At 41.7% G+C, this 22,892-nt stretch overlaps 1 protein-coding gene across 1 annotated transcript in view; it reads left to right on the forward strand.

The window, feature by feature from the left end:
- LOC124625460 (nephrin-like) overlaps window positions 1-22,892 on the forward strand; it is a 548,360-nt gene that overhangs the window by 242,901 nt on the left and 282,567 nt on the right. Inside the window, exon 2 of the mRNA XM_047149172.1 lies at window positions 18,038-18,167. Within this exon, the coding sequence (XP_047005128.1) occupies window positions 18,038-18,167 (130 nt within the window). The remainder of the gene's footprint in view (window positions 1-18,037; window positions 18,168-22,892) is intronic.

Raw genomic sequence — 22,892 nt, forward strand, 5'->3', positions numbered from 1 at the left:
CGATGTTCATTGTCCCCAGGCATCTTCTGAAGAAGATAGATTTATATCTATTGAAACCTAGGTAAAGATTGCTTTATCCTTTGCAACTGGTCGGCTGTTCTTAGTTTGATTTATACAAAAATACATAGTATAACATGGTATGCGCACGAGTTTTGATACAATCGACGTGAAAAAAGCGTTCAAAATCTGCGCGAGAGTTTTGACCTAAGTTTTCGAGACGAATATGTCTGCCGCACGTGATATTACTTGGACACAAGGGAATTATTGGAAGTTGGCTTAAATATGTTACAGGTAGAAAATAAGTTTGAAAATTGCGTGGATATTACACTTAAGTGGTTTCATGGTAGCTTTCGCGAGATGAGCAGTGCACCATTAGTGTATCTCACAAAAACGTTGCAAAATCTCTAGCAGAATAAGGTACGTCTATTGTGTGGGCGGCCATAAGTGACCAACTGCACCCACCACCATCTTTTTATGTGTAGCTGTGTATTCTTCACCGTAGTTTTGAACCCAGGAAAAGAAGGAACTGATAAGACTAACAATCGGTCCGCATGGATTTGGAGAAAAACGTGACAACACCACGAGAAATGAAAGCTGAACGCATATGCAGTTTCTAGCGAAGCGTGAACGTTGCGCTGTAGTATTTGGCAACGAAGGGCACTTGTACATTGTCCTCAATAGGTTGCAGGTATCAGTAATGGTAAAAACAGTGCTCTGTGTAGTTGTGAGTGCATTATGTTGCAGCTCAGTGAGTTCGAATATGGGCAAATTGTTGGCACTTGTATGGTGGATGTTTCCGTAACCAATGGAGCGAAGTGTTTGTTGCTCCAAGAAGCACCGTATCGAAGATTTATACGGCATACAGGGAAAGTAGCAAAAACTTATCATCCTCTGAGTCGCAAAGCGAACTGAAATGTATGCTGAGTGGTCGTGACAGACTGTGATTCAAGAGCGTTGTGACGAAAAATAATCGTACGAAAGCTCCAAAAGTTACTGCAGAACTGTATGCCGCACTCGCGAACCCGGCAGCACCACACCTCGAATGAGTTTTGCTTCTTCCTGATTCCAGCTTCTAGCGAGTTTGTGTCCGAAAAGCGAAACATCGCGTGATTTCGGCGATGATTTGGGCAGGCATATGGTGGTATTCTGATTATCCTAATGTTACTCCGCAAAGCCTCATTACTGCGAAGGTTTATGCGCCAATTTTGGCTGATTTGGCCCCTCCCATGGTACAATATTTGTTCTCCAGTGGTGGTGCTGTGTTCCAAGACAACAGGACTCCTGTTCGTAGAGCTCTCATCGTCCAGGACTGGTTTTCTGAGCTTGAAAATGAACTGTAACATCTCCACCGGCCACCAACGTTGTCCGATGTCAGTATCCCTGAGATTTTGCGGTCTATTGTAGAGAGAGTGGCACGTAATCACTATCTACCTTCATAATAACTGCTTGAACTTGCCACTCTCCAAGAACAATGGTATAGGATTTCCTTGAATATCATAAGGCCCTGTCTTTACCAATTCTGAGGCCATTGGAAAGTGTTTTGAACGTCGACAAGTTTTAAACCGTATTGTCATGGTACTGTATTGTGTCTTTTGGTTTTCCATATTTTTGTCCAACCCCTACACCTAAATCTACATTTAAACTCCACAAACCACCCAAAGGTGTGTGGCGGAGGGCACTTTACGTGCCACTGTCATTACCTCGCTTTCCTGTTAGAGTGGCTTATGGTTCGTGGGAAGAACGACTGCCGGAAAGCCTCCGTGCGCTCGAATCTCTCTAATTTTACATTCGTGATCTCCTCGGGAGGTATAAGTGGGGTGAAGCAATATATTCGATACCTCATCCAGAAACGCACCCTCTCGAAACCTGGACAGCAAGCTACACCGCGATGCAGAGCGCCTCTCTTGCAGAGTCTGCCATCTGAGTTTGCTAAACATCTCCATAATGCTATCACGATTACCAAATAACCCTGTGAGGAAACGCGCCGCTCTTCTTTGGATCTTCTCTATCTCCTCTGTCAACCCGACCTGGTACGGGACGCACACTGATGAGCAAGACTCAAGTATAGGTAGAACGAGTGTTTTGTAGCCACCTCCTTGTTGACGGAATGCATTTTCTAAGGACTCTCCCAATGAATCTCAACTTGGCACTCGCCTTACCAACAATTAATTTTATATGATCATTCCACTTCAAAACGTTCCGTACGCATACTCCCAGATGTTTTGGAGAAGTAACTGCTACCAGTGTTTGTTCCGCTATCATATAATCATACAATGAACGATCCTTCTTTCTATGTATTCGCAATACATTACATTTGTCTACATTAAGGGTCAGTTGCCACTCCCTGCACCAAGTGCTTATCCGCTGCAGATCTTCCTGCATTCCGCTGCAATTTTCTTATGCTGCAACTTCTCTGTATACTACAGCATGGCCACCAACGTTGTCAGATATCAGTACCCCTGAGATTTTGCGGTCTATTGTAGAGAGAGTGCTACGTAATCGCTATCTACCTCCATAATTACTGCTTGAACTTGCCACTCTGCAGGAAGAATGGTATAGGATTCCCTTGAATACCATAAGGAATATAAATTATTGGAGAAGAGAACTCTTATTCGCATACTAGATATCATTAATAAAATAATTGTTGTTGAACAGGGTGACTTTAGAGGAAAATCATAGTCATGATCAAGTGCTAACGCTAAGGCAGGCCCGAAATTGGCTGCAGGTAAAGTGTATCTGACGGCAGACTACGGTGCACGGAAGGCATGTTGCTCAAACTTGTTGATGTAATTCCATATTATCAGTTGGCTGGTTCACTCAACGATTTATTCTGTTATTGACGGTTTTCAGTTTTTTCAGTGTAAAATTAATGGACGAAGAGCCCTGAACAAGAGCCTCCCAGGTGAACTTTCCATCTAATCTCAGTCCTAAGAATTTAAAACTGCCGTGTACAGTGTTTAGCCACCTTGGTACGAGAAAAATACGCTGTTATAAGAACACAGCGTCAAAAACTGTACGCACTGCGCTTTGTTTCAATTAAGTGTCAATCTCCTCTGTGGAAGTCATCTGCCGAACTTACTGACAACCGTAATAGCTAGATAATACACTTCAAGTTGCCTGTATTTCATAACACTTATCATCTGCAAAGAGGAAAAGAAATTGAGTCAGCTGTCATGTTTAGCAGATCGTTGACATTATCAAGAAAAGCAATGGAAGCAGAACATCTGCTTTATTTTTTCCAAATATTAATCATTGTTGAAATTCTTCCTTAATCCCATAATTTTCCACTTTACGCAGATATACTGCATGGCCTACACCATAAAGAAACCCTACCCTCCTCAACCTAGCGCGTAACACTTCTAGTGGCTCATACACGAAAGAAAACTCCTTTCGTCAAGTCAAACTGCTAGTCTGACTATAAATAATGAATACTGAGATGTGCTACTGCCCTCTTGTACACTAATTTCTCAATAACTTTAGGAAAAATTGGATGCAAAGAAACGGGCTGTTAACTGCGTACGTGATCCCCGTCCCCGTTTTTATGAAGTTGTTTCACTAACGAGTATTTCAGTCTTTGAGGGAACAGACGACACCTGAAAAAAACGTTGTGTAGGAGAATGAATACAAAGCTAATATATTATAAACCGGACGTGATCATCCTGTTTGATATCTCATCATATCAAAAGTAACTTCACTCTTTAATGATTCAGTAGTTGATTCATTTTCTTCTTTACTTGTTTCCTGAAGCTCCATGTGACAATTGTCTTGGGACATGTTTTCAACAGTTTTTACCTGTTCTAATAAAATTTCAGTTTAATACGCCGACTATTGACAGGACGTGATTATTAAATATTTTGCGCACCTCTGACTGACCACGAACATTTTCGCAACTGACCATTTAGTTCAATATTTTTATGAGAGAGTTCTGTTCTTGGTTTAATGCCTTATTTTAGGCTGCTGATATTCTTCAACACCTCGACTACTATAATGAACTTCTGTAGTGGGGCTCAGACTGTCTTTCATATTATGATATAGCTATCATTTTTTCCTACATGGTGCTCCACTATTTATTCACAATGGTTGCTTATCCGTGCTGCATATCTACCCGCAAAATTTTAATGGGAAGAAGTACCAAAAAGGGGTAACGGTTTGAAGAAATGTATTACGTAGTTAAAGTTTTCTGTATTGTAAAAGTTTTGTGATATTAGCCTTTTTAGCCTTTCAAAAGTGGCTTGAAACGTCTGCTCTACCAGTGAACTCATATCGGTATATCTTTTTCTTACTATTTTCGCACGTGACTCTATCCTGATTTAATTCAGTGCTACTGTCTGTGCAACAGTATGTGACACTTCATAACTATTGATCTCACGTGCTGACCATCAATTAGGAAACGGCCTATGAAGATACTGTGTATCATCATGCTGCTATTTCCTTGAATTCTGGTCGGAAAATATGGTAAGGTTGTAAGATTCAAGTACATCCAGCAACATTTTATGCCTGGAGAATATGTCAGTAAGTTTTTAGCATCTAATTGAATGCCCTATCGCTATAGGTTAAAACTCGCTTGTGCAATATTCAAATACATGGTGTTTACAGTATTTTGAACGTTGGGACTGAAACATTTTATTTGGCTATTGCCTATCATTGCATCTTAAACGACTCCTTGTACAAATTGTATAAATTATCCCTGTCGAAAGTAGCCGTAGCATTTCATCGGTACGTACATGATGCTATTTGATGGAAAAAAATTTCGGTGACGAGATCGTTTAGCAGTTCATCTCCTTTACCTTTTACCTTCTTAATAACTTGATGAACGAAGCACGTGCACAAACACTAACATGTAGGTTTCCACTACTATTTATTTTTAGGAAATACTGTTCGCCATAGGTCGTGTGAGGCCTTTTAGACCAACAACGAAGCCGTTAAGATCGGCATATCGTACAACAACTTTAATGAAGACAGAAGAGGAGGAGGAGGAGGAGGAGGAGGAGATTAGTGTTTAATGTCCCGTCGACAACGAGGTCATTAGAGACAGAGCAGAAACGGATTAGGGAAGGAAATCGGCCGTCCCTTTTCACAGGAACCATCCCCGCATTTACCTAAAGAAGTTTAGGGAAATCACGGGAAACACAAAATCTGGATGGCCGGACAAGGGTTTGAACCATCGTCCTCCCGAATACGAGTGCAGTAGGCTAACAACTGCACCACCTAGTTGGGTTATGGATGCAGTTACACCTATTGTGTTGCTTGGGATTGGGCACTGTCAGGCTACAGAAAAATAATCTGAATTGTGCATCAGCTAACGAAATCAACACCCCTACCAATGTTGTTCCATCAAGGGCATCGACGTAATTTCTGGTAGCATATGGGAGTCCCATGAAATCTTGACGTCTCGACGACATAATTCGGCCAACCCAATAAAGAGCTACAAAGCTTGCAGGTAACTCATGACACTGACGACAGAGTAAGTCGTGGAGAGCTTGAGATTGCATACAAAGCTAACAGGCAAAAAAATGTGAGTAGCTTTTACCGAAGAATGTCAGATAGAAAAATACGTTCTAATTGTGGTTTTTTTCCTTGAACAGAAGGTTATACTGAAGAAAAGTGGTATGTTTGTACACTTTCGTCAATCTGTCATTTACACGTAGAATATGTCGCACTGATGTACCTGATAGCGGCAAATGCGCTCCTCGTCTGGTTACGTGGCTTCAGCAAGTTTTAAAGCATCAAATGAGTCACGGAAACGGCCTCCGTTACACGCAGTCATCACTGAAAGCACAAATTACAGGGAAATCCTGACAAATATGCGTACCGCATAGAATATTATATCTGTACTCAACATGGTGCACTCGACTGCGGCAGAGTACCGCTGGTCTAACAACTAAATCCATAATTTCAAGTTGTTCGAATTAAATTATTACAATCATTTATCATAGAACACAGTTTGTGCTCCACTAATTATACTAGCTCGCTATTCACGAACGTAATTTACAGTCTAAATGATTGGCCATGAGAGTAAATTAAATTTTTAAATCGAATAACTTTGCATTAGGCACAAATTTTCCTAAGTGATTTTCATTCACAAGCTTGAAATGTTAATACTGTACGTACATAAACATTCAAAAATGACAGTGGCTCAAGAGGATAAATTCACTTTATGTGACAAAGCATGATTAACTGAAAACCGCGTAAAAAAAGTAGGTTGCACGACTTCACAATCCAGCAATCTGTGCCAAGTTTAAGATTCTACACACACGAGATGCTATCATTCTTCCTCTCCTTTTTTTTTCTTTTTTTTTTTTTTTTTTTTGAGGAATACACTTAGGTTACTGGCAACGGTGTCCTGTAAAGAACACAGCGGTTATAAGTTTGCAAGAAATTTAAATGACGATTTCCACCTTTGATATCAAATTACGGATTTTGTCTCAGAATTCAGTACACATATCATCTCGGAAAATACATTTTCTGTGAATGGAGGCGACTCGATTTCTCTGGAGACAAAACAGGATTTGTTGCTCATTATATAGGTGAAAGAAGAAGATTTAATGTTCTAACATTGCGTTCATTCTTTGATAACAAGTATATGCCTTTTGCAAATTGCGTTCGCAAAATATTCCCTGTAATTTTAGGAAGCGTTTACTTGTACATGTATAAAACCTCCCGTTTTGTTCGTCTCCTAAACTGACTGAAAAGTTTCATTCTCCACATATCGTTTAGTGACGGTAGTATAAAGGATCAAGAAGCTTATTAAGTTCATAACTTACGTCATTTTTGACACCACGTTTATTTATTACGGAGGTTATAAATATGCACTCTTGAATCATAAAATTCTTATTAATGACGGACTGTGCACATTAGGGAGCAAGATGTTCTAAATTTCTTGGACGTAGTACAACAAAGTTTCAAATGTATTTTTTTGATTATAAGTACAGAAATATATTATTTCTGAGCTTCCTTACAATATTTATGTAGCCGAAACTAGACATCGATACCAGAAATGTTGTTACAAATGTTATCAAATTTGTATTAGACTGAAGGATGGAGACTAATAAAATATAACATGTAAAATTACCTGCACGTAGATTCATCATAGAGACTGTATGAATTTTGCTCTCTACAATTAAAAGGTATACAGTTTGCACACCTCGAGTAATAATATCTCATGCTTCAAGACCGGACGACACACTGACGAAAGAAACCAGGTAGTCAACCAGGTAGGAAGAGCCACAGAAATTCTAGCCAAAATGAATAGAATTCCGATAAAATAGAAACTTAAAAACAGTTCACACTCGTTGACTATTACGTACATAAGTAGTGCTTCTCAAACTATTTGACCTGAAGCGTTGTGTCGACTACAATAATGACAGCAAAATACTTCTTGTGATGAATTAATCACATCAAACTCGCTATCTCACAAATTCTCTACTGAAATAATTCATAGGAGAATATCTACCTTATGTCACGTTCCTGAATAATAGTTTCGTGCAATATGTGTGCTCCTTCCGTTTTCTTTTCACCTCATGTAAAAGATGAGCAAAGGGAGCTGCGTTGTGAGAAAGGTAATGTAACAACTTACATTCTGAATGCCAATAATTGAATGCGTCTGGATCTAACAAAATTTTTAATTTGGACAATGTATATTGTTTTGCAAGTTCTAAATGTCTGATACGTGATGGTATCTGATAAAGCAGAAACATCGAAATAAAGAAATTTAATAAGCTATCTATAACGTTTTATTCACAAAATTATTCACAGTGATCGCAGACTCACATAGAAAATCAATTTCCTTTATCAATCCTGTAATTCAATAGAAAGTATGATTGGTAAATTTCTGATGTCAGCAGATAAAAACTAACAGGAAAAGTACAAGGGGATCAATAAAAGTCTTAGGATAAGACGTATCTTCGATTAAATTGAAGATACAGAGTGGCAAGGAAATATTGCCTAGAGGAGATAGCGAAATCAGACATTATTCAGAGATAAGACACTCGAACTGGCAATCTTTTAGCAGTAAACTGTCGAAGTATTCCTGTTTTGCAAGTGTTGGGACGTATGTAGGAAAGACAGATTAGGTGCCATAGGATAGGACATGTTCATTGCACGTGGCAAAAATATTGTCTCTGCTGAGGTCGAATTTGAGTGTGACAGTGAAGTTATACGGCCGCATAGAACGGGTCTAGATGAAATCAAGTTAATTATTGAATATTTTTACGGGTCATCCAACTCCGCTTTGACAATTTTAGCGTGATTCGAACCAGTTATATGGTCAGAAACGCGAAAATGACCAGATCAATCGTTATTAGTTGGACGAGACTTTAATCTACCTAGTATACACAGGGACGGCAATGCATTCACTACAGATGGTACAGACAGTTTTGACAGGTACTTTTGAATACATTTTCCAAAAACTGTCTTGAGGAGCTAGTTCGCCAGCCTACAAGCACCAGAAATATTTTAGACCTTGTAGCTACAAGCTGGTCAGACCATGTGGACGGCGTCAGTATAAAGACACAGATTAATGATCTAGATCTCATACCGACTATGATTACTAAAGTTAATAAATCAATGAAGAACGCCAGTAGAGTATTTTTCTAGAAATAGAAAATAAGAAGTTATTAGCATCCCACTTTCACTACGAACTGACATTATATAGTTTCAGTATGATGGACGTAGAGGAATTATGGGTAAAGTTTAAATGGATTGTAAATCGTGCTGTGGAGAAGTATGTGTCTAGTAACTTGATTGTGCATGGAAGAGACCCACTGTGGTTTAACAGCGAAATTAGGGAAATACTGAGGAAGCAGAGGCTATTGCACCCACGTTTCAAAAGAGCGCAGAAACGACGACAAGCTTGAAATTAGTATATTTGCGTGCGTCTGTAATAAGATCGATGCACGAAGTATGTAACTACTACCACCGTCATACCTTAGCAATAGATCTTGCCCAGAACCGAAGAAAACTTTGGTTCTACTTAAGATCGCTAAGTGGTCTAACGCTTCCATCCAGTCATTCATTGACCAGTCTGATGTATTGGTAGCAGACAGCAACACGAAAGCTGAAATTTTAGGTTTCTCGTTAAAAAGAAGGTTCACGCAGGAGAATCATACAAACATATCGTCCTTTGATCATCTCACAGACATCCTAATAGAGAACACAATAGTAGGAATCACTGGAGTAAGGAAACAACTAAAAGAGTTGAAAAGAAATATATTACCAGGATCGTATGGAATCCAAATTCGGTTTGGCAAAAATTCTCTACGGCACTGGTCGTTTATTTAGCTTGCAGTTTTCTCGAATCTCTCGCCAAGCTCCAAGTCTCAGGCGCCTGGAGAAAAGCACAGGTGACACCTGTTGTAAGAAGCGTAAAGGAACGGACTCGTAAAATATCCTTAGCATCGATTTGCTGCCGAATTCTTGACCTTACTGCCAGTTTGAATGTAATAGATTTCCTTGAATCTGAATGGATTCCGTCCACAAATCGGAACGGTTTTAGAAAGCTTCGTCCACTAGAAACTCAGCGTGCTCTTTTCTCAAGCGATATCCTGCAGCAGGCAGATTCCACATCATTTGACACAGTGTCCCACTGCAGGCTATTAAAGGAGGTACGAGCATACGGAATAGGTTTCCCGGTTTGTGTACGGCTCGAAGACATCTTAAGTAACGGAACCCAGTATGTTGTCCCCGACGGCGAATGTTCAAAGACAACGGTACCGTGAGGAGTGCCCCAGGGAACTCTGGTGAGACAGCTGTTATTTCCTATATACATAAATCGTCTAGCGGACAGGGTAAGCAGCAACCGGTGACTGTTTGCCGATGATGCTGTAGTGTACGAGAATGTGTCGTCGACGAGTGACTTTAGGAGGATACAAAAAGACTTAGACAAAAATTGTAGTTGGTGTGATGAATAGTAGCTAGTGCTAAATGTAGAAAAATGTAAGTTAATGCTGATGAGTAGGAAATCCAAACTCGTAAATTTTTGAGGGTATTTTTGTTCTGTCGTTACAACTACAAAAATGCTTGATTGTTTTCATCAGACACGTTTCGCAAGCGTCTGGTGAAAAAGTCACGCATTTTTATAATTTCTACGACAGAACAAAAATACCCTCAAGAATTGTAAAGCAACTACGGGCACTATGGCCACACGAATGAAGAAATCAAACTCTTACAGTTAGAATACAACACTAAAAGTGTGCTGCTTCACACGGTCACAAGTATTAAATCTCTCGGCGTAGGGAAGACCGGGGAATATTTACGCGAATATCATTTCAGTATAGCTAATTTTCATTTGTTGTATTTATCACATATAAATTTGTTTTTTCTTAAGGAGTGGTTATTTAAGCGTAACTTGGTATTAGTACTGCTACCTCAACCTTACATTTGAGACAGCAAAATATATTTATGTGGGTTCACGTCGAGTGTGTAAACATGCCTCGTGTATGGGTAAAGTTACGCCCCTATGGAAAGACGTTTATGCGTATCATAGAACAGTATAATGAGTAAACAGAACACTATACTTTTCAAGGTATCCATAATGAGATTTTCACTCTGCAGAGGAGTGTGCGCTGATATGAAACTTCCTGGCATAGTAATACTGTCTGCCGGACCGAGACTCGAAGTTAAGATCTTAGCCTTTCGGGGGCAAGTGCTCTACCAACTTTTTTAAAAAATCTCATTTTGTTCGATATTGTCGTTTTATTTGTTCAGGGCGAACATACCATGATGCTTGCTTAAATTCGTCGGTGATCAATTAACCCAGTTTTTTTTATTGCAGAGGGCAGCTAACCCTCTGACCGAAAACCTACTGCGCTACCCAAGTACGACGCACGACCAGTCCTCACAGCACTTGGACGCGAAAGTCAAAGGTCCCGAGTTCGAGTTTCGGTCCGGCACACAGTTTTAATCTGCCAGGAAGTTTCTTTTCAAGATATGTTTTTCTGGCAGTAAGCAAAACTACAGTCTTACCTACGCCAATTAATATAGTAAAGCAGCAATTTTCGTGACAGTAAACAAACCTTTCGGCGAACTTCGATACATTAGCACAATATGGGTTCATATGGCTCTGAGCACTGTGGGACTTAACTTCTGGGCCATCAGTCCCCTAGAACTTAGAACTACTTAAACCTGACTAATCTAAGGACAGCACACACATCCATGCCCGAAGCACTATTCGAACCTGCGACCGTAGCGGTCGCGCGGTTCCAGACTGTAGCGCCTAGAACCGCTCGGCCATCCCGGCCGGCAGCACATTATGGCCTACGTAGAAGACTGAATGTTAGTTACAGGCCTACTCTTCAGTACTGTGCTAGTTGCATTTTGTACACATGCAAAATAATGTTTTCTCTCTGGCACAGTCTTCGTGAGCCGACCTTGTACATTTAAGGCACCGGACCCACTCTTGATTTCGTTTTGAATGGCTATATCGCTTCAAGGAGTAAATACGGAAGCAGTTTTCATACTATTCAACAGAATTGCGTGGGATATTCATTGAGACGGGAGTACTTGCCAAAAGGCCCCCTGAAGGACTAGTTTCTCAGAGGAGAACGAGAGAAAGGAGGTGGTACAGGATTATTGATTCTCAAGTGAAGTCCTCTTTGTTTATGTAGAAGTTTTCTAACACGGCTATTATACCATGGTAGGTCTTTCCCATCCCTTAAGACCCTACTCGGAACATACTTGTCTAGGGCATATTGCACGATTCCTTTGCATTTTTTTTCCATTTGGTTTCCACGCCATCTTCCTCATCACAGAATATTTGATGATGACTGCTCAGACACTCTGAAATTTGCAGCCGGTCACTCTCTTTCTACATTTCTTAACATTCTTCGTCAGACCCGTTGTCATAGCTGCTATCACACCCTTTAGCCGCGCGGGGTGGCAGCGCGGTCTGAGGCGCCTTGTCACGGTCCGAGCTGCTGGCCCCGTCGGGGGTTCGAGTACTCCCTCTGGCATAAGTGTGTGTGTCGTCCTTTACGTGCGTTAGTTTAAATAGTGTGTAGGCTTAGGGACCGATGACCTCAGCAGTTTGGTCCCATAAGACCTTACCATCTTAACACTGATACCTTCCTCTACGTTAACTGGTTCGATAAGTCCAGGGCTGTTGGTTGCCAGAAAGTCTAAGTGTTACCCACACGAGTTGTTTCTCTTACTATGTGCTCAAAGTAATTTTCGGATAAGACATCTAGAACAATCTCACACGAATCCCCGTCTCTGGAACCAGTTTTGATAAAATAACACTCTCAGTCTACACCTGGCAAGTTGAGTCAACCCCTATTACAACGGCATGATCAGGAAAATTACTAGCGATTTTCTGCAAGTTCTGTCCGAAGCGCTCTACATGTATAGCTCCTGACCCAGGCGTCTATAAAAGCACCCGAACACCCTTTTTGACTTATCTCTGATAGTTAACATCACCAGTTTAATCCATTATCAGAATCCGTGATAACCTCGCTAGATTTTATCGGATTCTTAACTGCAATAAACACGACGCCACCATTGGCCACGAAGCTATCCTTAGGATAAATTTTCTGATCTGTACTTAGGATTCGCTGTCACTAACGTCCAGTTTAATCCAATCCAAATTTCTGTTCCTAATACAATCTGTGCTTTAAAACCTTCAGTAAGCGATACTATTTTAGGGACCTTTTCTTGGATCCTCATGCAGTTCACTAAAATCTCTGATCTGCGGCAACGAACGTTGTCTAAGGATAAAGTGGCTAATTTATTAGGCAAGAGTCTTTGATCGCAAGGGAGGGATTCTCTAAACTAAGAAAGCCCCACGTGCACGCCACACGCACTCCGTCACTGTAGTAGCCGCTTCCAACGTGTAGTGCACGCCTGACCTGTAAAGGGGTACATTGCAGTTCTGTAACCTATAGCGGAGATCGAGAAATTCGCATCCGATAACGTGGCAGAGTCGTCTGAGCCTCTAGTTTAGAGTTTTCACTCTTCCCGAAACCGGAGAACAGCGATCAGACCTGGGTACGATGCTATAAATAGATAGCTTAGCCTGCAGTCCCAGTGCCACGCTAGTTATCTTCATGAACTCAGCCATCCGCCGAAAGAAGCCGAAGATGCTCTCAGACTCCACGTGGGTGGCGTCATTCATGCCAACACGTACCACTATGTGCAGCGGATTGGGTCCAGTGTACTCGATAACTGCCGACAGGTCCTCTTCCACATCATGAACGAGATCCTACCGACATACATACTGAGTCCACTCTGGCGTTCGCCGGCAGTTCTAGGCGCTTCAGTCTGGAACCGCGCGACCGCTTCGGTCGCAGGTTCGAATCCTGCCTCGGGCATGGATGTGTGTGATGTCCTTAGGTTAGTTAGGTTTAAATAGTTCTAAGTTCTAGGGGACTGGTGACCTCTGCTGTTAAGTCCCATAGTGTTCAGAGCCATTTTTGCCACTCTGGCGTTCTTTCCTGCATTGCCTGCTATTTCCCTGAGTGGCTCCATCATCCACCTAATATTGGAGCTCCCAATGACAAACATACCAACCCTCTGCAACAGTTGAGACTGGGCAGAAAAGTCGGCCGCTGGCCTTACAGGAGAGGCATCTCGTGTTGGCTGAGTTATTATCAAAGCCGGTTATCCTCTCGTACCTGCTGCTAAGGCCAAGAGGGCCAGCATAGCCACCTGCTCCCTCTTTCGCCTTCCGTCCACTGTCTGAACGGTTCAGATGTTGCGAATCAGAAGATGCAGTGACATCCGGGTCACTGGTGGATTTCAAAGGTACCAAAGGTATCACAAGTCTTGTACCCAGAGATCTGATTCCGCCGGAACTTTGAACATTAGCAAGCAGCATGTCGACGATAGCCAACGCTGCTTACAGCTGTTTACAGACAGCAGCCAATTCCTCTTGTGTCAGCTAACAATAATCACAGTTCCTAGCCACATCGTATTGAGTGAAAATAGATACAAGATCTCAAATGGCGCTACTGAGTGTGAAATGTTAACAAAATATAACGATGAGAATAACGGAAAAATGAAAACGGTTTTGCTGATTTCCCACGACGTACTAAGACGGCATACTTCGAAACGATTCAGAGGCGAGTCGTTAGATTTATTACCGGTAGGTCTTATTACCTATTACGGATAGCTTAAGAAACTCAAGTGAGAATACCTGAATGGAAAGCGATGTTATCCTCGAGAAACACTGTTGACAGCATTTAGAGAACCAGCATTTGAAGCCGACTGACGAAAGATTTTGCTGCCGCCTAGGTACATTTCGAGTAAGGTTCAAGGAGATAAAGAGAAATTAGGGCTCTTGCTAAGGCATACAGAGTTACAGACAGTTGTGTTTCCCTCATTGAATCTGCGAGTGGAACACGAAATGAAATGTCTCATGCTGGTACATCGTAACGCCCTCCAACCGCTGTATGGCAGTTAGCTGAGAATGTTTGTAGATGTTTATGTGTAGAGTAACGCACACCCTTACAAATATGCATGATTACTAGAAACATAGGTGCAACTTATAGGGAAACTATTTGTAGAAGGTATAAGCAAGTGTAAAAATGAAACTCCCTGGCAGATTAAACTGTGTCCCGGACCGAGACTCGAACTCAGCAAACTGCCTTTCGTGGGCAAGTGCTCTACCAACGGTTTTTTTTCCTTTTTTTTCATTTGTTTCGTCATTGTTCGTTGTATTTGACCATAGAGTACGTCACATGACGTCCGTTGAAGTTCGTTTTTGACCCCTTCACTCAGCTTTTTTTTATTACAGAGACCCGCCACAGATCTCTGACCGAACACGACGAGCTACCGCGTCGGTAAGTGCTCTACCAACTGAGCTACCCAAGAGCGACTCACGACCCGTCCTCACAGCTTCAGTTCTGCCGGTACCTCGTCTCCTACCTTCCAAACTACGCAGAAGAGCTTGTGTGAAGTTCGGAAGGTAGGAGACGAGGTACTGGCAGAACTGAAGCTGTGAGGGCGGGTCGTGAGTCGTGCTTGGGTATCTCAGCTGGTAGAGCACTTGCCCGCGAAAGGCAAAGGTCCCGAGTTCGCTTCTCGGTCCAGCACACGGTTTTAATCTGCTAGGACGTTTCATATCAGTGCACACTCCGCTGCAGAGTGAAAATCTCATTCTGGCAGCTGTAAAAATGTTAAGAGTTCATTTTGAAAGCCAGTAATAAGCAAGGAAGCGGAAATTATGGAAAATATATTAGGAAGAGCTGTATAGAGGAAGTAAACTTGAAAACATGATGGAAGGGGAAGGGAAAATGGACGAAAATGTGACGAGGGTCCCATACTACGAAAAGAATTTGACAAAATACTGAAGGTATAAAGGGGAGTAGTCGTTTCCTCAGAGTCATTAAAATCCTCCAGAGAACCAAGCAACTGGTCCATGTACTATGCGCGACGCATGAGAAGTCGAAATACTCTCGGACTTCAATAAAAAAGCAGTAATCCTGATTCCAAAAAAAGCAGGTGCTGACAATGAATCACATACCTGTGTTGCTGAAAATTTTTAACACGCTGGCAGGAACTGACCAGAGAGATCAATGTGGGTTCTGAAGAAATGTAGGAATATGCGAAGGTTTTTTTTTGGCCTATGTTAGAAAATGCTCTGAACCTACTTTTGCAACACTTTCAGGGATACATAACACTACTGAGAAATAGAAGACAACAAGAGGAAATTTATCCGCATCTTGTACAGAAACAAGATTGCAGTATGACAGCCGACGGACGTGAAAAGATGGCAGTGGTCGAGAAGGAACTGAGGGAGGATTATGGTCTGACCCCATGTTACTGAACCTGTATCTATGCCTAGGGAATATAAGGCCAAGGTGAAACTGGGGAAAGAATTTGATGCTGTGGGGAAGAAACGTAAGGTCTAAAGTTTCGGGTGATATTTCAGTTGTGTCAGAGACGGTTGGAGACATAGAAAGTTAAAAGATTGGATTGTATAGTGTAAATATCAATTAAATTAAAAGAAATAATCGAATACATCCAGTACAATTAACACTTGCTGAGGGATCTTAGTAAGGATATGAAATACAAAAAACAGGAGACGAGATTTACTGTTTGAGCAGCAAAATAACTGAAAGAACAGAAGTAAGTAAAATGTAAACTAGTAATAGCACGAAATGGTTCTCTAAATAAATAAAAAATATTTTATTGTAGTGGCATTTATAAAATACTTTACAAACTTGAGGAGGAAGTTTCTTACATTAACACAAGTAGAAAAGATCAGGTAAACGTATGTCCTAGTTGTTAATGATAGTTAAGAATTTAGGTGAGTGGAGCTCATCAACAGACAAACTTATAATAAATGCTCGAAATGTCCTTTTCTTGTCTCTAAACACGCATGCACTCGGATCATGGGCTGTCTCATACCTCTAAACGCCCCCTTACAGTTTCGAATGGTTTTCCAGGCTTCTGTGACGCTTCTTTGAGGAGTTTTGGCATCCAGTTAGTAAGCTACACAGAAATTGTTTAATTTGCCCCCGAAGGTAATAATCCCTTTCGATGAAGTTGGGGGAGAGCGAAGGGCATAGAACTGACACTCCTCTACATATCCATCTGTCGTGGTAGATACGAGTCAGCGCACTAAAACACTGTCTGAAATGTTCTAAGGCACTATGATGCACAAATCACAGGTTTCATTTTATCTGCAGGAAAATATCTCCTAGTAAGTCTTGGAGGGAGTTCTGTATAACGTCCTTGTAAACAGCACCTGTAAGACGTGCTGTGTGAACGTATAGCCCCACCACACTGTCACCTGCAATTACAGCCCACACATTACTCATAAGCTGATGCTGATGTCTAGATTGTACTGTAGCATGACGATTGTGGTTCACCCATAGGTCCTGGTTATGAAAATTTGTTGTACCATCTTTTCCAAAGTTTGCCTTGTCCCTAAAAAAAGCTGGAGTGACAAACAACGGATTGGCAGTTTGTGCAACAAACCATCGGCCAGGGATATTCCTTAAAGAGTGATTTGCAGGTGTAAGGCCCTGCAAACTTTGAAGACGATACGGATGTATGAGCTGCTCGTGGAGGATCTTCATGCTGAATTTGGCGATGTACCACAAGCCAGGGCCATTTGTATTGCGTATTGCGATGATACCTGTCTCCTCTTCGATAGCCCGTAGAACATACTCTTTCTGGTCAGACGTACGTACTACACGTAGTCTTCCTTGATCAAAAGTCTGTAGCACTGCCAATTCTGTCTTGGCAACGCGACAAAACATAGCACCAAAGGTTGGATGACTCGTCTATATTTGGTCTGGAAACTCGTTTGTTGTGGCGTGCAGCTTCGTGTTCTTTACCATTCACGCGGCTGTTCATAAAAATCGCGTCTGCGTGCTCGCAAATGAATACCCGTCATGTTTAAACGGTGTATTTTCAGTAGAGGCACTACCTGTGGCACATGTGCATGATGGACACGTTGAATACTTACGAATGATTAATATAATCAAGTCTCGCTGGTAGTCCAACGCCATGTAGGATACAATGAGTCAAACTAGTGCATAGACAAGTAAAGTTGCTGGGTTGTACACGGAAAATCATTGAATGTCAACTTTCATTAATAAGTCTAAAGAGAAAGATTTTACAGCATATGTTTAAATGAACTTTATTTCTTGTTTTGGTGTAAGGAGTACGTCTCCAGGGTAGCTCACTGTATGATTAAAGTATGAAGAAGTACATTCCTGAAAGAAGGTGTTTCGAGTGTGCGCACACACGATATGTGATTCTGCAACACTTTGGTTCAGATGTTAGCGCTGGAGTTCATGTAGATGAGGCACATATCATGGATAGCTGCTACGTGGCGCTGTCGACTCATGGTAAAATGTAGGCCTAGCCTCAAATAACGAAGAGACTTGTAATGATAGATGTATGGTGTGGATATAGACGAGTGACGACGTGCTAACGGCTTGGTTTGTACATGTTTCAGTCCTGGAACTAGTGGAGTGAACTTTGGAAGGCCGAAGAGTGGAGTTGCCGCGGGCATGACACAGGCGCGAGACTTTGCGGTTTTCTGTGTCACCAGACGTGACGTAACAGCTTGGTTTGTGCGTGTGTGTTGCAGTCCCTGCGGTGGAGGTGCAGGCCGTGGAGGGCCGCAGCGTGGCGTTGCCATGCAACGTGACGCCTCCCGGCCACGACAGGGTCTACATGGTCTTCTGGTTCCGTGACGACGAGGGTATCCCGCTCTACAGGTGAGCACGCAGGCGCCTCTAAGTTCTGCCTCTACTGGAGGTTCAGGGAACACAGTATACAGTTAGCGGAAAATGCAGTCTAGAATCGAGTTTTCAGAAATGAATGTAATGTAAATGATGAAACCATTTTAACTAGCGTAGTTGCGTCAATTCTAATGACCAATTCCACTCATTGGCTTTGAGCAGTGATGTCACACTATGCAAACACGCTAGATAGAGGCAATCTTTGAAAGCAGCTGATCGTATCCGTAAACTAATGAATTTAGCGTACCATAAAATTACAACCACAGTTCATGTGATTAATTACTTAGCAACAAATTATGTCGAATAGAACTGAAGGTAAGGAAAATAAATAAGAACAGAAATAAATTATTATTGTGATTTATACGGGTAAGAAAAGCACAGAGAACCTTTAAATCCATTAAGTATAGCGCATGATGAAGTCATAACATTGTGAAATAAAGTTAATTTTTAATAATAATTATGAAATCTACTGGTACTAGTACATAAGTAACGAGAATTCACAAAAACTATGGCCTAACAAATATTGCAATCGGTAACTAGAACTAAGCTATATAGGTACGTTACAGCTACCGATTCCAACCTTTCCATGGTACATAATTTAGCCCGTTTTTCCGGCAGGCGTTTGCACTGGAATTTAATAGGATTTCTGCATTTGTAATTGATCTCTGAACTTTAGCGAAAAAAATGACTATTCTTGGAACCTACATATGTTAATACTAGATACCAATTCCAATCATTCCACTGCTCGTTATTTAGACCGTTTTAAGAGCAAGTGTGTGGACTAAAGTGTTACAGGATTTCTAGGTTTGGCGTTGCTCTCTTCACTACTATGACACAGAGAAAATTTGGATACTGTACCTGCAGTATTTGTTAAATTTTCGTAGTAGTTCTGAGATCAATAAGAAATCTAGAAATCCTAAAAAAACTTAGTCCACAGATTTACTGAAACAATGTCCAAAATTATGAAGCACCGAACAGTTGGATTCTGGATCTAGAACTGACTTATAGAGGTGAATTATTCTTAACGATTCCAACCATTCGATGGTTCGTTAATTAGATCGTATTTTCAGCTGATGTGTTAACCAAAATACTGGTTAACAGGATTTCTGAGCTTGCAAAATAGCTGATAACAATGGACACTTTTTCTAGAATAGAAAGTCCATTCTAGCTACCGATTCCAATTTTTGTTATTTCACCGCAGTTGTTTTAGAGAGGATTTACGAACGTAGAAATGCCATTACGTTTCAGTGCATACAACTCTTGCAAAATTTATTTACATATTAATCATGGAATGGTTGGAATCGGTCATTGGAATTTACCTGCATAGGTTAATTCTGGTTGTTGATGTCAATATTCGTTATTTTTTGTGTGTTTTCGTTAGTTGCGTACTGGCTTTTATTTTAGAATTGTATTGTTCGTCAGGATAGAAGTCAGGAGCGGAGGGCGTTGTAAAATGAAAATTAATTGAGTGGAATGGACCCAGTTTATTCTTGTAATGATGGTACAGTGGTGCCTACATAGGGCCGAGCAGCCCCAAGAGGGGTTGCCGTCTGCTCATCAGAGAGGCAGAGGCTAGAGGAGCGACTACTCGGGGCCGAGGTCAGGAGCCAAGAGCGCGCGGAGCTGTTTCCAAGCCGCCCTCGCCGCTCCCGGCCGCGTCCCCACGTGATCACACGATTAGTCTCTGATTGGAGGATTGATTCCGCCAACGCGCCTTGCTAGTAGCGTACCCCCGTCAGTGCAACCAACCCGTGGGACTTGAGTCTGACCGAGGAGCACGTGGCAGGAATGTGCCGACCATGGTCTTCCTGCCAGCACCTTCCACCACAGTATGCCCAAGCCGGCTACGGCCGAACATTATGCATGGAAAATTTTATTTAATAAAACTTTGTCGGCAATGATCCCTCTTGGGGGGTCTCCTCCCTGCACAGTCATTCATTTTATTTTCTGGTTTTGCTGTTACTTCCCTCCCTAAACTCTAACTTTCCTACTCTTGTCCTGTTAGATTCAATTATTAATAATAAAATTAACCGTACTTAACAATAGTAAGACTTCAAAAATGGTTCAAATGGCTCTGAGCACTATGCGACTTAACTTCTGTCATCAGTCGCCTAGAACTTAGAACTAATTTAACCTAACGAACCTAAGGACATCGCACGCATCCATGCCCGAGGCAGGATTCGAACCTGCGACCGTAGCGGTCTCGCAGTTCCAAACTGTAGCGCCTAGAACCGCACGGCCACTCCGGCGGCAGTAAGACTTCACCATGCGCTTTCCTATAATGCAACTTAAAGGTTCTCTGTGCTTTTCTGCTCCCATAAATTACGAAACTAATTCTTGTGAGACGTTAATTTTTTAAATTCTTGTTCTTAATCATTTTCGTTATTTTCAGTTAGTTTCCATATAATTCATGACTAAGTAAATGACTACGTGAAATGTGATTGTAATTTTATCGCATGCTATATACGTATGTTTATGAGTATGATACGTTGGTTTCGTAGATTGCCTATACGTGGCGTCTTTGCCTTTGGTATGACGTCATTTCTCAAAGCCGATAAGTGGAATCGAACACTAGAATTTATCCGCGTAACCAGTCAGTTTTATTCCGTTAATACACCCGGTATACAGTTTCGACCTTATGTCATTTGAAAATGTGTGCTACTGATGGTATGTGTGTGTGTGTGTGTGTGTGTGTGTGTGTGTGTCACTTAAAAAGTTTTTGTTACTTTTTAGGTGAGGACATGCATGTTGCCAAACATACGCAAGTCGAATGTTTCAATGTTAAAACGGTTTCATCATTTAGACGATACACTGTGGCTGTGAGCCTCGCATGAGAAGAAATTGTTGAATATAATTTATTCCATATTTGGGCAATAGACATATGAATGAATCGAATAAAACTGTAGAGGAATAAAAATGCACAATCATCATCAATACTGGATTAAATTAGCACGCTTTGCAATAATACTGTCTAAACATCTGGTCCTCAAATCAACAATGGAAAATCTAGGATGGACTGTTACAATATAATGAAAAGGATAGTAGCTACTCACTATTCTGCAGAGATGCTGAGTAGCAGGTAGGCACAACACAAAGGCAAAGAAAATAAACCTTCGGCCCGCGAGCTGTGTAGTCTCGGCAGCCAGAGACTGCCCCAAAGTGTGTGTGAGTCTTGTTTCCGTGTGTGTGTGTGTGTGTGTGTGTGTGTGTGTGTGTGTGTGTGCGTGTGCGTGCGTGCGTGTGCGTGCGTGTGAATGTTCTATCTCCGATGAAGGCTTTGTTGGCCGAAAGCTTATTTTCTGTGTCTTTTGTTGTGCATGTCTGCGATTCAGCATCTCCGCTGTATGGTGAGTACCAACTGTCCTTCTCATAACTTTATCGTCAAATCAAATACATTATCCATCAGATATCTGCCAGTTATGGTACTTATCGCCCTCGACCTATTCTCTGAGGGCACAGATTTATAATTCCCAGTCTAGCTACTCTGATTGAGGTGATGCACGCTTTCCTCAAATCCGTTAAGACGATCCTGTTGATATTCTTTTCAGCAAGCCACAGTCGGCCCCTTCGTCTATTCAACTCAGTTAGTACGCTCTAATTACCTCCACTTGGACGAGATGACAAAATTTGTCATTTCTTGATGTTCTCGTTTTATGACTGTCCGTGAACATTTAAATTTCAGATATCTAATGAGTACTGGATTAGAATCACAGGTTATTCAATGCCTGATTGGGTAAAATGCATCATACCACTAGACACCTCCGTGGAAGACGCAGGAAACTCACTGTCATTCCTTGCGACATTTAGACCAGTATTTCTCTGCTGTCAGGCTGGAGAGTTCGAGTAGCCCGTATGAGGCATTGTAGATGCAGGATCTCCAGACCGAGACCGTGAAGCGGGACTATCTCATGCGGCGCTGCGTAATGCACACTGGAAGTGGTGCCACAGCCCATGCACTAACGTCCTAATCACCACCGCTGTCAGAATAAAAACCCTAGTAAATGCAAGTGGTGTATTGTCCTTTTCGTCATTATGCATGTTTTTTCATTGTTTACACCGGATTTTAGTAAAACGAAGGAAGGAAACAAGGAAGGTTGCTGTTTAACTTCTCGTCGACATCGAGGTTAGTGGAGACAGAGCAAATCTCGATTTATTTCAAGGACGGTGAAGGAAACTGGCAGTGCCCTTTTGAAACAAACATCCCGGCATATTCCGGGAGCGATTTAGGGAAATCACGGAGCCCTAAATCTGGATTGCTGGACGCGAATTTGAACCGTCGTTCTCCCGAAAGCAACTATAGTGTGCTAACAATTAGCTCACACCCACTCAGTGGGATGTAGTAGAGCTGGATTCAATTAATACATTAGCAAATAAAACGGAGGAAGGTAGAATTAAATAAGAACAAAAGAAGGAACAAACTATAACAAAAACATACTTTACACAAAATGAAATACACTCCTGGAAATGGAAAAAAGAACACATTGACACCGGTGTGTCAGACCCACCATACTTGCTCCGGACACTGCGAGAGGGCTGTACAAGCAATGATCACACGCACGCCACAGCGGACACACCAGGAACCGCGGTGTTGGCCGTCGAATGGCGCTAGCTGCGCAGCATTTGTGCACCGCCGCCGTCAGTGTCAGCCAGTTTGCCGTGGCATACGGAGCTCCATCGCAGTCTTCAACACTGGTAGCATGC

The sequence above is a fragment of the Schistocerca americana genome, chromosome 1 (assembly GCF_021461395.2).
Source record: "Schistocerca americana isolate TAMUIC-IGC-003095 chromosome 1, iqSchAmer2.1, whole genome shotgun sequence".
NCBI lineage: Eukaryota > Metazoa > Arthropoda > Insecta > Orthoptera > Acrididae > Schistocerca > Schistocerca americana.